General features: G+C 37.8%; 1 protein-coding gene across 1 annotated transcript in view; it reads left to right on the top strand.

Moving 5' to 3' along the window:
• The window catches only part of THSD7A (thrombospondin type 1 domain containing 7A), a 430,772-nt gene that overhangs the window by 351,050 nt on the left and 63,519 nt on the right, over positions 1 to 16,203 (top strand). The window contains exons 10-11 of the mRNA XM_029929576.1: positions 1,033 to 1,165; positions 2,942 to 3,045. Coding sequence (XP_029785436.1) covers positions 1,033 to 1,165; positions 2,942 to 3,045 — 237 coding nt within the window. The remainder of the gene's footprint in view (positions 1 to 1,032; positions 1,166 to 2,941; positions 3,046 to 16,203) is intronic.

The raw sequence follows: 16,203 nt of genomic DNA, 5'->3' as shown, positions 1-16,203 counted from the left end.
TGACACTTAACCAACTAAGCCACTAATGCCCCTCATTTAATTTGTCACTAAACATCCATTGTTAGGAACTGCTAATCTTTCTAATTTTTTCTGTTCCTGTAATTGCATGTCAAATATTTTTAAAAATGTAAATGTATCACGGGAACTCTACTAAAATAATTCTTTAGGGAATTCTTGTGTAAGTAAAATCGTGCCATGTGGCCATCAGTCTTCAAAGAGTATCTATAGTAAATTGGAATATCTTGTATTTACGTTGATAAGTCTTATACCTTATCTGTTTCATATACAAAATATTTGGACATCTTTATATTAGTAATATTGTCAAGCTGATATCTTCGTTGAAGGTAAATCTTAATTACTTCCATTGCCTTTTAAAAACATAATTTGAGTTATTTACTTACAGTAATTGCTATTTTGAATGTTTCTGTAAAAATCTTGCTTCTAAGAAACCACTTTCATTTGACTACTTACAGCCCTGATGTTTAGAATGTGACCTGAATTGAAGATCTTAGACTGTTTAACATGAATAATAAATGACTAGAATAATTTATGAGGTATGCATTTAAAACTAAGTGAATAACAAAAAAATAAAGTTTCACATTAAAACATGGAATATAGTCTCCTAAGACAGATTCATTAGAACTGTATGAGTCCCATGTGGTAAACAGGACTATGTGAAATGGCATAAAAATAAACTTACAGTCGAGGAAAATAAATTAATTAGATCTGCCCTATTTCTCAAGGGGAAGGAAATATATAAAAGAGCAATTACTTTGTATCTGCACATTAGGAAGGCTAGTTGACTATGCAACTGTTTTCTCTGTTCTTCACATTTTTTTGAATATAAATTGATCAGGCATTTGATATAAGGGTCTGGAAAAGTTAGGGAATGCTTAGACTGGATGAGGCATCTCATTCACAGATGTCAAAGCACACGTAGCTGGAAGCAATGTAATTTCTTCACACAGCCTGATATTTGGAGATTATTTGATCAGTGCAGAGTACAGCAGTTAAAAAGCTGCTTCATTGCAGGGGACTCCGGAGTTAAGAAGCAGGCTCGGCACCGCGTCATCATTCAGCTGCCAGCCAATGGAGGCAGGGACTGCCCGGACCCGCTCTATGAGGAGAGAGCCTGTGAGGCCCCTCAAGTGTGCCAGAGCTACAGGTAACAGAGTTCAAAACAGAACTGTTGTAAGCCATGCACTGAGCAAATACTACAAGACCATTTCCTTTCCAACAGTGAGAGAAGAAAGCCAGTGCTGTCCCCCGGGCTCAGGGGCATCTGTGTGGTTTATGGTTGTATGTGCCATCTCTTGCCTCTCTAAGGTTGCTACTCTGCCACTCGAATTATCTCCAGGGATAATTTGTGTCAATTTCCAAGCTGTATCACTAGCTCCAGGGATTTGGGGAAATTCCTTATGTTGATATAAACTATAAGAAATTCAGAAAAGTGGGGGCATCTGGGTGGCTCAGTCAGTTAAGCGAATGACTTCGGCTCAGGTCATGATCTCAGGGCTCTTGGGTTTGAGCCCTGTGTCAGGCTCTGTGCTGACAGCCCAGACCCTGGAGCCTGCTTAGGATTGTGTCTCCCTCTCTGCCCCTCCCCCACTGGCGCGCGCGTTCTCTCTCTCTCTCTCAAATTTAAATAAACATTAAAAAATTTTTAAGAAAAGAAATTCAGAAAGATGGTTAATAAAGATGAAACACAAAAGCAGCTCCCTTCCACGTAGAGGAATAGTCTAAGCATTCCTCCCCTGGCTCAAAAGTGCACCTGTTCTTCCTGATTGCTGGTATTCTGGTTCACAAAATGACATCTTTATTTCACTGATGCTAATAAGATGTCTGTTCTGTTCATTTGTGGCCACCTCAAGGAAAATTAAGCTTATTCAAGCTGTTTATCATCATCTTGGTAATTATTAGGGAAAATTTCCCCCCTAACTATTAAAAGAAGGCACCTAATTGAAACTTGAAGTGGTATATAATTGCATTCTGATAACAAATGTAGTATTTTGGCATTAATGGATGGAATGTGTGATCACAAAATAAGATGTATCTGATGGCAAGTTTGCCATCTTAATTTATCTGCATTTAATCCTGATATGACAAATAGTATAATCACATGTTTACTATGAACACTGCCTGACAACTATCAGCTCAAACTTATTTCCTTGGGGATTTTTGTAAAATGTGCTGTAATTGCAGTTTGTGATTTACACCCACAATGCTAGCCAAAAGATACCATAAAAAAAGCTCGTGACCTGAATACTGTTTCATACCTTGACTATAAACTAAGCATAGCTTATTTAAATAGGATGCATAGTTTCTAGTACTGTAGTTTACATTTGGTGCCAGTCCTAATCAATAAAAAAGCTAAATGCTGTTGTACTAGAAACTAGTGAAATAAGTATTAACTGTACTTCAATTTTTTTAAGAAAGGCTAAATGCGTGTATAGAGTTAAATTCTATAGAAATTGACAATGATGGACTCTTGTCTCTGCTGGCATAGAAAGTACTTTTTTTAAAAAAGTGTTTTTCATGCATATTTATTTTTGAGAGGCAGAGACAGACAGAGCATGAGCAGGGAAGGGGCAGAGAGAGAGAGTAAGGAAGACAGAGTTTAAAGCAGGTTCCAGGCTCTGAGCTGTCAGCAAAGAGCCAAACATGGGGCGCGAGCTCACATTCTGTGAGATCATGACCTGAGCCAAAGTTGGATACCTAACCAACTGAGCCACTCAGGCGCCCCTGGAAAGTACTTTTATAGTTAATGTTTCTTTTTTTCAATGTCTTGACAGAGATCGAAATTACATTTAGATGGGACTGAGCATTGTCAAATAAATTCCCCTTTGCAGTGGACAGAGTCATGTTTCCATGCCACCCTATCACTATGATTTGCCTGGTATTTTTGCTTCCTCTCTGTCAGGCTTCTGTTCTGTTTCTGTAGGTGGAAGACTCACAAATGGCGCAGGTGCCAGTTAGTCCCTTGGAGTGTGCAGCAGGACAGCCCGGGAGTGCAGGAAGGCTGCGGGCCCGGACGACAGGCAAGAGGTGAGAGGCGCCATCCCATAGCTAGTTTGTTTGCTTTTCACTTCTTCAACTTCACTGATGTAACCACTAGCTTAGTGAGTTTGTCACTTTGCTGCTATGCTTAGCAAACAGAGCAGAAATCAGTCTGTTACCACCCATTCTACCTCACACAGGATCATGGAAAATCATCTTTTCAAATTGTGCCCTTTGTTCTTTGACATTAGACTATAATTCCTTTGGTTGAATTTTTCTTTGATTGCTATTTAAGATAAAACGAGCTCTTGAGAAGGTTATGACTATGGTACCCTGCACCTTGTTTTGGGTTTTTTGGTTAGTGTTTGGGTCTTGGTATTCCATAACAGTTTGTCACCTTAAGCGTCACTGAGATCCTTGGAGTGTCTGAGTGGCTTAGCCAGTTAAGCATCCAACTTCAGCTCAGGTCATGATCTCAAATTTTATTAATTGGAGTCCCACATTGGGCTATTGCTGACAGCTCAGAGCCTGGAGCCTGATTCAGATTCTGTGTCTCCTTCTCTCTATGTCCCTCCTCTGCTCATGTTCTGTGTCTCTCTCTGTCTCAAAAATAAATAGAAAACACTAAAAAAAGTCAATAAGATCCTTATATCCTTGCCCATATGTACTATATATGTGCATGCGTGTGACATAATTGGTTAACTTTCCAGAAATTCTGAGCAGTGACATCCCTAATGTTGTCATGGCTCTGCCCAATTCTATTCATATTCAGTACTGACTTTTAAATGGCAGATTTATTTACTCTAAATCTGCCATGTGTGGACTGCAATGTGTCTGCACTACTAGATAATACAGAATCTTGCAGGAATGAGAGATGGAAACATTTCCAACATTTACTGGAATTTGCTAGATCTTGTGGGTAATACAGTTCAAGCTCTGGAACATATTGTTTATACTTGTAGCAAGTTCAGTCTTTAGATATCATGATTGTTTCTACTCATATTGACATTTAGCATGTAGTTCCTGCTACATACTTAAAATGTAGTTGAATACGTAATTGAATGCCCAGTTACCTTTTTTTAAATTCATAAACATATGTTTTGCTCCTCGTTTGTAATTATGTGTGTGATAGTGATGCAAAAATCTGAACATACAGAATTCCAGTTTTTGTTGATTGTGATCCTTTACAGTGAAAGAATTGCTTCTTTTTAAGTTTATTTACTTGGGGGGAGGGAAGAGATAAGGAGGGGCAAAGAAAAGGGACAAAGAGAGAATCGCAAGCAGGCTCCACACTGTCACTGCAGAGCCAGACACAGGGCTCAAACTCATGAACCTTGAGATCATGATCTGAGCCGAAATCAAGAGTCAGATGCTTAGCTGACTGAGCCATGCAGGTGCCCTGGATTGCCTTTTTAATTTGAGGGGGGAAATGCTCCTTTTTGATAAAATCTTCTATTTTTATCATTATGCTTTTAGAAATCTTTATTTGAAACATAAAATTTAGTTTATAAATACTACTAACTACTTAGTGATTTTGAGAACTTTATTTCATATGGTTAATTTTCCTTATATGTCCTCCACCATCAGCAATGGCTCAAATATAGCCGTCCTCTGTTACAGTTACAGAGCCTTAGGTATTTAGAATTGAAAGTCATTCTCCCCATTTCAAACCATCCATCAAGAAATTGAGTGATACAAGAGCTTCTTGTTCTACCTGGCTCATTCTTTCTGAGTCAAGCATACAGTTGCACACAACTCAGGCCCTACAGAGAGTTTATAATATACCAGGCATGAGTAGGGGAATCAGGAAACATGACTTTTAGACTAGTTTTTTCACTACCACAGGGTAAGACTTGCTCATCCCTTCACCTTCCTGGGTCTCAGTTAATTTAAATGAAAAGGAAAAAGAAGAAAAAAGGTTGGACCAAATGATTTTTTAGGATTTTCCCACTTTTGATATTCTACAATCTATGCACAGATAATACCCACGGATCAAAGTGTGAAATGAAGTCAGGTAAAATAGATGAATTTCTATAGAACACCACTGGAGGGAATCTGAGACAGGGCAGAAGCTGCACAAGTGTGAAAACAGCTTCAGTTCCAAACTCTTCCTTAACCGCTACACTACGGTGGTTCATTCATTTCCTCCCTCCAAGGCCAAGGGCATAATGATCCCCACAGCGCTTTGTACGTATTAAGTCTTCCTGAAGTGTTAATTTCTTACCCTTCCTGTTAGATCATGGCCCCAGGGAATGTGCACAGAGGTCATCGTAGGCATAAATGCAACCATATTAACATGGGCCTTTTGATTTTTGACATACAATCTGCATGAAAACTTCTTTCTGTGACTACTGGTGATCGTCTCCTATCCAGATGTGAAAACCTCTGTTCATTCTTCCTCCTGGGTGACTGCTTCATAGTAGCTAATGGAGCCTCCAGCTTGCTCAGTGCTGCTGTCTCCTGACTTTCTGATTGCTCCATTCCTAGTGTCTTGTTACTGGTGGCTCTCCATCTGCCTGTACTTAAACAAGGTTTTCTCATCTTGTTGTCAGACTGCTTACTCTCCCTCAACAATCTTTTCTATTTTCAGGATCTCTGGGAAGAGAAGGTTGCATTGTAACAAATCATTTTCGCATCAATATATTCAAAAGAACTCCTTTAACTTCCATATGAAGTTAGCTCTTTTTTTTGTTGCCTTGGTAGATGAAAGATTCTTTTTCTTAGGGTCTATATTCCTACAGAAACATGAAATGAGAAGAATTAAGAGTAGAGAAATTTCTTTTGCTAGTGGCAAAAAGGCAAAATGTTCCTCCTTTGATGGGCAAGGCCGTTTTCAGAACTCTGCATGATTGACTTATCAGTTTCTTGCTATTTTCGTCTTTGTTCTTACCTGATCAGAGACTAAAATCCCAACTGGTACTGGGGTTTTTTTTGATGATTCAAATAATTGTATATTCAGGATTACCATCAATCTGCTTCTCTATAGAGAAGCTACCCCCTCCCTCTCCTATACATCAGAATATCTAGTTCCAGTCATTCATTCAACTGTGATTGAATTTAGAAGACTATATAGAAAGACCCACATGTGTCAGGAAAGAATACATATATTTAAGCCAAGGAGCTTACATTTGGTTAGGGAAATGATATCACCGGTCAAAGACTGAAACTAATCCATTGCAAAAGCAATCATTCTAAGCTAAAGGGCTTAGGAAAGTCCTAAAGAAGGCTGGGACTTGTCTTGTACCATAACATTAGAATAAGTGGAAAGGGAGGCACCTGAGTGGCTCAGTCGGTTGAGTGTCTGGTTTCGACTCAGGTCATGATTTCTCGGTTCATGGGTTTAAGCCCCGTGTCGGGTTCTGTGCTGAGAGCTAGCTCAGAGCCTGGAGCCTGCTTCAGATTCTGTGTCTCCCTCCCTCTCTCTGACCCTCCCCTGTTCCCGCTGTCTCGTCTCTCTCTGTCTCTCAAATTTAATAAAAAAACATTAAAAAAAAAGAATAAGTGGAAAGGTGAGAAGTAAGATCAATTACACTAGCTAAGCATTTGGGGAAAGAAAAAGCAAAAACATTAAATGTGTTCACAGAAAAAGTGGGTAGGTTGAAGCTCTGAAGATGTGAGCTACAGCCTGGGGTGATTTTGTAGAAGGCTGTTAATGTCAGGATCAGTATTTTAGACCTTGTTCAATAAGTGGTAGGAGCAAGGACCTGATGAAAGCACTGGTTTATCTGTCAGCATGTACATAATAAGCTAGAAAATAGGATGTTTGGGTCTGGAGGCCAGCTGGACACTCTCATAGTAGTGTGAGTCTGAAGTAATAGGGGCTCACACTGGAACCACAGTAGTGGGAAGGTACAAAAATAAGTGGATTTTCAACACACAGTAGAGGAAAATAACTTTAGGACTTAGTAGCAGACTATGGAAGCAGAGATAGAAATAAATGGGTCAAAGATGATCATTTGGAAGGGTGCTGGAGTGGGTCAGTCAGTTAAGCATCCAACTCTTTTTTCAGCTCAGGTAGTGATCTCACGGTCAAGCTCTGGGTCAGACTTTGCACTGACAACATGGCGCCTGCTTAGGATTCTATTTCTCCCTCTCTCTCTGCCCCTCCTCTCGCTCGCTCTCTCAAAATAAATAAATAGACTTAAAAAAAAAAAGGATAAACATATGGGTCTTTATCTACAGTATTTTCAACCTGAGAGTTGTAATATTGATGAAAATTCTTAAGTCTAAAGGAAATAATTTTAGAGGTTGTATATTCTTTGTTGTGCATTAGAGATGATGGCAGGGGAAACAACTGGAAATATCAAACACTGCATGTTGAAGTGTCACTAGAGAGATAGATATTAGGACACCTAATAGAAATTTGCCTAGCATTTCCATGAAAGAACTTGATGAAGCCATAGAAGCAGCTAAGATTTCTACAATATTTTGTATATAGAAAGAAAAATGGTTATTGTATTTTTCCAGTTCTCTAATATGTTTGCATTTGTATACTCTTTAAGCATTTCTTCTTACCTAAATAACTTTAATGGTATTAGCTTTAAATTACTGTTTTCCTGTTCGTGTTGGAAATGACACCATATGAACTAAAATATGAGATTGCTAACTTTACCACTTTGCGATTCTAAAGATAGAAATTTTTATCACATGGCTTTAATCAAACTATTGGTCTAGACCAGTTGTCAGCAATCAATGGCCTGTACATCCAATCTACCGTATGGCCTGGTTTTTGTTGTTGCTGTTTGGTTTTACATTTAAGGGTTTATTGGAGCATAGCTGCACCCATTTCTTTATCTGTGGTCTATGGCTGCTACCATGGAAATGAGGCAAAATTGAACAGTTGTGACAGAAACCATATGGTCCATAAAGCCAAAAATATTTACTATCAAGCCCTTTACAGAAAAAGTTTGCTGACCTAAACTCTAAAGCCATGTAATCAATAATATAGGCACAACTTCTAATAGTACTGAATTGTCATTACTCACTAGGATCAGAAAATCCCTGAAGTTTATCTGGTCACTTGGGAAGAAGTTTTTCCATTCAAGTCAACAATAAAGTAACTATTTTAGATATGAGAGCCGTGGGCTTTCAACACTCACAGTAGTAAAATAAACACCTTTGGGATGAAATTATAGCATTCTTTGGTGGGCTGGGGGCAGTTAGGAATAAAACTTGGCTCTAAAACTTCATTAGTAGATTTTTTTAATGAGTTAAAACCAGATAATACATGAGATATGAAAGTCCAACAAGAAGACCCTCATAATTCCCCTGTCCACAAGATAACCAATCATATCCAAGAGCTAGACATTAAGAGTTAATTTACTAAGTATACACAGAAAGGAAAGAATTCATGTCTCATATAGTATCTACCACTCAGCAGAACACATATAATCACCTATTATGATTCATATTTTCTCAAATGATTTCAGCTATGCACAGTAGTAGAAAAATAAAACTCTAAATTCTATTTTACCAGCTTACAAACCAACCATCCAAGGTCTCCTCTGTTTCAGTCCTCTACTCCTACTCTATGCCAGCTATTGACAATAAAGTGGCCATTATGGATAGACTTTCATTTTTGCTATTAATAGTATTGTTGTTCTCATTGTAGGAATTATCTGTGTTGATGCATTGCAAAGCATTTGGGGAGCAGTTATATTCCCAGAGTCTCTTTAACAAGTAACTAAATATACCTGCTTACCATCCCAGCTTTGACACACACTGTAAAGCAAATTAGTGAAAATCAGCCTTAGTCATAAATGACCTAGCATGACACAGATGGAAGAATATAGGAAGATTCTACTCCAATCACATAAATGTAGTCTTGACCAAGGTTACATTCTATATATTTCAGAACCATTACATCAGAACATAAAGTGCTTTAAAAGAAAATTGATATGCTCTGAAAATTTGAAAAGCACATTGGAATTTATGTGTTTATTTATGACCCAATCCCATTACATTTGAAAGGAAAATGAAATAATGGTGAAGGAAAAATTTTGTATCAAGCATTCCCAGACTCACATAATTTTTCCCCAGTCTTCTCTAAATTGAATTTGTTACTCTACTACAAACAGAATAGTTACCTTTGTTTATCAAGTGTATCTATAAAAACATTAAAAATCCTCTATAAAATAATGCTTAAAACTTCTTAGGCTGCTATAACAAAACACTATAAACTGAGTGGCTTAAACATAAAACTTGATATCTCACAGTCTGGAGGCTAGAAAGTACAAAATCAAGGTGCTGGCCAACTCAGCTCCTGGTGAGATCTCTCTTTCTGACTTGGAGATGACCATTTCCTTGCTATGTCCTCACATGGCAGAGAGAGGGAGAGAGCAAGCTCTCTGGTCTCTCCTGATAAGGGCACAATCTCATCATGTAGACCCAGACCTCATTTATGCCTCATTACTTCCCCAAAGCTACATCTCCAAGTGCTATCACATTGGAGGCTAGGGCCTCAACATTTGAATTTCTGGAGGACACTGTTCAGTTCACGGCAATAATGAAGGGCCAGTGTCTCTAAATGAAACGTCTATCACACTGTACACAAGCGTTAAGTTTGTTGCTACTAGCTGTCTCAGAAAACTGTGAAAACAGGTTAACACCAGTCCCTAAAAACCAGCTCAATAACCACGAGACAAGTAAGAAAAGATAAAAAGAAGTAACCCCTGATAGGGCATAGTGATAGAGGAAATGACATTTGAATCTAGGATGACAAAAGCAAAAAAACAAAGAACAAAAAGAAAAACACAAAATCTCTGTGAACAACAGTACATTGAGCAATTTGCGTATTGTTCCTATGAGTGAGTTGAAGCAAAGGGCTGCACTCAGGAGGATCTGAATACCAGAAGAGGGGTGAGGAGAGGGAGAAGGAATATTTCTGCAATAGGAAATTAGACGTAGCGGTGAATTTTAGCAAGGCTTTGAATATTGAGAATGATGTAATTTAAGAAATTTTATCTAATAGTATAAAAAATAAAGAGAGGAGAAGGAGATATTTTGAAGAAGGAATTGACCAGATTTGGCTACTTTAAAAAATTGAATCATTCTTAAATGTTATAGGAAAATTTTAGAGGGCCTTTGAAATAGGCATCTTTCCTATAATATTGTCAATAAAGGAAGTAAAAATAACATGAAATTATGTTCACAATCTAGTTTTTATTTTTTATTTTATTTTTTTAATTTTAAAAAAAATTTTACCATTTATTTATTATTGAGAAATGGAAAGAGACAGAGCATGAGCATGGGAGAGACAGAGAGACAGAGAGACATGGAGACAGAAAATCTGAAGCAGGCTCCAGGCTCTGAGCTGTCAGCACAGAGCCCGATGCAAGGCTCAAACTCATGAGCAGTAAGATCATGACCTGAGCTGAAATTGGACAGTCAACCGACTGAGCCACCCAGACGCCCCAAGTTTTTAAGTGAATAGACAGCTTATCCTTGCCTTATGCTACTTGAGTCGCTGTGTATAAACATTGAATAGAACGGTAACTTTTACTCTCTTCTCTCTACTTATATGTCTGCCATTCGGATGCCATTTAGAAGGCTAACTTTACAAGTTGGTCAGTGACTATATCACTGAAATCTAGAAATCTAGCCATAATATCTGTAGTTAGAGTTACCGTTAGATTTGCATTCAAAATTAAATACATGGCTCATAATAATGACAATTTTGGACAATTTATTTTTTTTCTCTAGGACTGCCCTAAGGGGATATGTTAATTAGTACTATTTAAAATGCATATGTATTATTCCAATGTTTATTACCTTATGACACATTTATACCAAGCATATGATGCAAATGCATCATAGGTTAGATGCTGAGATTTCCTAAAAATAACTTCAGATTTGCTCTTGTTCAGACTCCTTGTTGATCTTCATGCTTTCTCGTGTCAAGTGTACACCCTGTGAATTGGCTGGAACTATGGTTAATAATTCCCAGGGTTGAGCCTCTCTATCCTAATCCCTCATCCCGTCTGTATCCTTGCCTGCCAAGGAATGTCCATTATAATGTTGACCTGTCACTAAGATCTGATATCGGTTCCTCTATGTGGAAGCCAATATGATTCAGACATATTGTCAAATGGATCACAAAAAGGAAAATAAAACCTTTAATAATATGCCCCATATGGCAGGGACCCTCCTGGTCTTGAAAGTACTCACCCTGTATCATCTGTTGGTTAAAAAGCTTTTAAAGGGAAAATCGGGGAGGGAGGGAGGAAGTTCTAATTGTCCGTCTACCAGAATAAACCTAAATGGATTTGTAGGATATGAAATTTAAGTATGTAACTACAGTCTATGCAGTTATTGTTTTGTGAGCAAATATGCTTAAATATTGTGCTTAAATCACGTGGCTTAAGCTGTATTGATGCCCTTGGCATTACTCCTTTACTTCAACTCTGGCCACTTTGTTCTTTTTAAAAGATTACATATTAGAGACATTATCAAGGTTAGGCCCAGAATATCTGAGTTAATTTATCTCAGATTACATTACACATTAATCTGTTGATCTTTGGAGATTGTTATGAAATGAGAAGATACAGAAGGAATGTTTTTCCAAAGAACTAGGTAGGAAAGGGCAAAACTCAGCATAACTCAAAGAGCAAAGGAAATTTTGCATGTGGGTACCTGGGCGATTCATTCGGTTAAACGTCCAACTCTTAATTTTGGCTGAGGTCATGATGTAACAGGTTCGTGAGTTTGAGACCCACACTGGACTCCCCTCACTGACAATGCAGAGCCTGCTTGGGATTCCTGCTCTCTCCCTCTCTCTGTCCCTCTTACTCACACTCTCTCTCTCTGAAAATAAATGAATAAAGTTTAAAAAAGAGAAATTTTGCAGAGACATGATTTAAAAAATTTTTTTCTTACTGATATACATATTAGTTACCACCTAATACATTTAGAGTGCTATTTTTTGTTTACATAAAATTTATTTTAATTCTAGAATTATTTCTATATTTAAATGCTTTGCTCTGATTTCCTATGAATATTAGCATCCTAGTTGATTTGGGGATTTGGGTCTGCAAGAGCCCCATAATAAAATTATTATTAGCACGTGCTATTTTTTAAATAGCTCATAAAATAATCTTGACACTGTGATGTGTCTACACTGGTTCCTCAATGCTGTGTTTGTTGCAGTGCAGTTAGTTAGCCCTTCTCAGGTCCCTCGCCTGACCTTCTCCACTGGGAGCTGATTATTACTTTGAGGAAGTCCTCATTCAAGGACTTTCACATACATTCATATGTATTATTAGCATCAGTGAGACAGGGGATTTGTTGGAAACTATTTGGGATCAATTCAAAAAAAGTACTTTTCTTTCCATTCTGCTGGAGTTCTATTCATCTATTCACAAGTTGTAATTAGAAAGTATTTTGGCAGACTTGTCAGTGAAAATCTCTTCTACACAGAGAAAGCCGAGGATCATTACAGCCACCTAGTAAACAACTGGAGCCCTCTTGCATTATTTATGGCTTTGGTCTTATTTTTAAGAACAATTAGGTCTCTCGGTAATCAGGTTTCACACACATTAAGCTTTTTCATTTTTACATGATTCTCACTTCAGCCATTTTTTTTTCATTAACACTACAGGGAAAAAAAATCAGTCTTCTAATCATTCAATCAGCTGAACATGTTCTGTCTCTAGTGCTGCCCAGACACTGCTGCTGTGAGGTAAACCACGTTAATATTACTCAATTTACCAAGTAACATCTCAGAGCTCCTTGAACTCTTTGTTTACATAAAATACAGCAGCTTTCGCTGCACCAGGACATTGATCTTCTTCTGTTTCCTGTAATGAACTTCTATGTGCACATTTTAGATCTAGTAATTTATTTCACCCTGATGATTCAAATGAAATGACTTGGTCTTGCCTGCTGAAGGGTAATCCGCAGACCAAGTGAACTCCTTTTTATTTTGTTCATCCTGAATAATAAGGGAGTTTCATTCCTCTTCAAGGAAATGAAGATGAGCAACTACAGTCAGAATTCTATTAGATTTACTTCACAGCTGCATCAGTAACATCCCATTTACATAGTCATATATGCATAACACAGATATCCATGTCCTTTTAGCTCAAACCAATGTTATCTATTCCCTTTGATTCCAGGAACCTTGATTATTCTCCTCTTTAAAACATGGCTTAAAATTCAACCTACATGAAAACATTCTAAAATTGACTTTACTTATTCAACTGATTTTTTTTCATTTAAATTTATGGGAAGTTTCAAAGAGATACAAAAATACGAAGACTAATATAATGAGCACTGCTAGTGTAGTCTTCACTCACTCCACTTCAGTAGTTTCTAACATGTTGCCATTCTTGGTCATGTACCATTCCTCACGCACTTACATAAATTTTGCTGGAATACTTCAAAACAACTCCCAAATAAGTCTAGATCATCCATAAGTCATTTTTAATGTAACAGTAGTAGTATTATAACACCAAATGAAGCTAGCAATAATTTTTTAATATCATCTATATTCAACCCATGTCTAATTTACCCCCACTGTCTCAAAAATGTTCACAATCAGTTTGTTCAAGCCAGCGTTCATAAAGGTCTCCACCCTGCATTTGGCTGTTGAGTTGCTTTTAATCTGACAGATCTAGCTCCCTTTTCCAGAGCATTTACTGTTGAAGAAACTCACTTTCTTACTTATCTTTCCATCACTCCCTCAGTATTGATGGACTGAGCTTGCCTGGCCTAAGTCATGTATAACCCACAAGGCAGCCACATGGATGTCTCCCAAGATTTCAGCCTGCTGGAAGCAGCCTGTCCATGACCCTTAAGTAAAAATTGCTGTGCCTCATTTAAGTAAAATAAAATTATAAATTAAATAAATGGCTATAATCAACAGAGTTAAATATAGAATTTTAACTTAAAATAGTCATTTTGATATTTGCTGACCTCACTAAGAAGCTTTCATGGTGAATTAGCATGGTCTTTGGCCCATCTTTGCTAACAAGACCTCAGCCTCAGCCCAAAGGAGAACTTGCATAATCATGTACACAAGATACCCTCTGGGTGTGTAAAATTCAGATAGAACCATCTGGGTGTACGTAGCTTTCTGGTATGCTAGGTAACGATGTTTAGTGTGATACATCTTTTCTATAGTTAAAACCACCCTGACTTCAGTATCTTAGAAGTGATTTTTAAGGTTAATAAAGTTGAGAGACTGGCGGTTTCCTTTCCAAACATTTGTATTTTCCTCACCCTAATAGCAGGAAGTTCATTTCAGATTGCATTTCTGTGCTTGAATTGTTGTGTTTCCTCTAAGTCAGAATAGAAGCAAGTTGAGATGTATGATAAATTTTCAATATATTGTACAAATACTGCTGTTGCTACTTGTTTAGATAACATTACATCAGTAATTCATTCAAAGTGCACTGTCTGAAATCTCAGATAAGGAAAGCAGAATGCTGAGTGGGTTTCTGAGGACAGATACGTGAAATTTATTTTTTTTTCTTTTCAACTAATTGAAATACTTACGGTATATGGGGGAAAGGGCTTCAGATTTATGCAAATAGTGTAGATCTGCACAAAAACTAGTTTATGGAATTGCTTTGGTAGTGGTTTTATTTGACGGTATTTTTGGTGATAATTGAGCAGTTCAGAAGTAAAATTTCTAGGAGAACCTTATAAGGAGAGGCTTAATGCAGAACCTAAGGCAATTTAATTTAGTTTATCTAAAGATCTCTAGTCAAGTCTCTGTTTCATAGGGTCAAATTGGATAAGTAGATAAAAGTAGTTTTATTTCAAAGAACTCAAATTTAGTTTTGTAATTTTCTTTTATTATAAACAGTGTGACCCTCTTCACAGCTTAGAGTTCTAAGAGTCAAATCTCTTATGTCCAATTAATAATTTTTGAGGTTACTATATATCCTGATAAGTAAAATGTCTGCTGTCTTACTCTTTGTCAGTCCCTCCTCTTAAGCATCGTTGGGACAAACTGTCAGAGATTACTAAGATTACAGTGTTTAAAGAATCAACGCTGCATCTACATGGCCACAAACTACAAAATCACATCATTAATATACCACTTCCTGGGGAGTCTTCCAATACCAATCCAGAGATAACATTCTTCCAAACTATGTGGATGCTATTTTGGTTCACTCCTTGTGCAAGTCTCCTTGAGCTCCAAGTTTAGAGCTTCCTTAGATCATTTGCTCATGGTAGGCCATTGTTTCCCAACCTTGGCACAGTACCAGGGCAACTGAGTACCACAGCACTTTCAGTCTTAGCCCCAAATCTCAACCAGACCTTCCCTTGTACCTTGACCACTCAAGCTAGTGGGTCTTAAATTTAAATATGCATAAGAAACATCTGAGTGACCTGGGGGGGAAAAAAAAAAAACATACCCATTGCCTGACCCCATACAAAGAAATCTCATTCAGAAACTCTGGAATGAATCCTAGAATCTTCAACTTTTATAGTATTCCAGGTGTTTCTGCTGCAAGTGGAAATATATCACCTGCTAGAATGGCAGTCTTGATCCCTTGCGTGTTTTAATCACGAAGGAGCTAGTAAAAAGATTCTCACGGGGCGCCTGGCTGGCTCAGTCAGTTAAGCATCTGACTTCAGCTCAGGTGATGATCTCACAGCTCATAAGTTCAAGCACCACATCGGGCTCTGTGCTGACAGCTCAGAGCCTGCAGCCTGTTTCAGATTCTGTGTCTCCCTTTATCTCTGTCCCTCTCCTCTTCCCCCTTCAAAAATAAATAAACATTAAAATTTTAAAGACAAAAAGATGCTTATGCCCAGGACCCTGTCCTCAACCAATAAATCAGAATGTTTGAGTTTGAGAAGCGCATGGACGTTTCTCAGAAGTTATCCAGGTGATTATAAGCTGCACCCTGACTTGAGAACTGCTACTAGACCTGTGTGATAAACACAGAGCACCAGACAACTCCTCTCCTCAGTGATGAGGGTCTCTTAGGGGCACCTGTTGCTTTCTCCTGTCACATAACTTTCATAACTGCCACTAATGTTCACTCTACCAGGTTTTCATATATTTAAAGTTCAGGGACCCCGTCCTCTTCATACACATTGGCCCTTTCAGTGTTGTGCTCCTTCACTAGCTAGTTCAAGGACGTCACCTTTAGGATCAAGGTCTAAATGTTTTGTCTACTTCCTCAATAAATGAATAAATTATCTTTAAAACCAGTGGGGGGAAATGACAGAGAAAGAGGACTTTAAAATATC

The sequence above is a fragment of the Suricata suricatta genome, chromosome 2 (genome assembly GCF_006229205.1).
Source record: "Suricata suricatta isolate VVHF042 chromosome 2, meerkat_22Aug2017_6uvM2_HiC, whole genome shotgun sequence".
In the NCBI taxonomy this organism is placed as follows: domain Eukaryota; kingdom Metazoa; phylum Chordata; class Mammalia; order Carnivora; family Herpestidae; genus Suricata; species Suricata suricatta.
The sequence above is the reverse complement of the archived record's forward strand: the minus strand, read 5'-3'. Positions and strand labels throughout refer to the sequence as shown.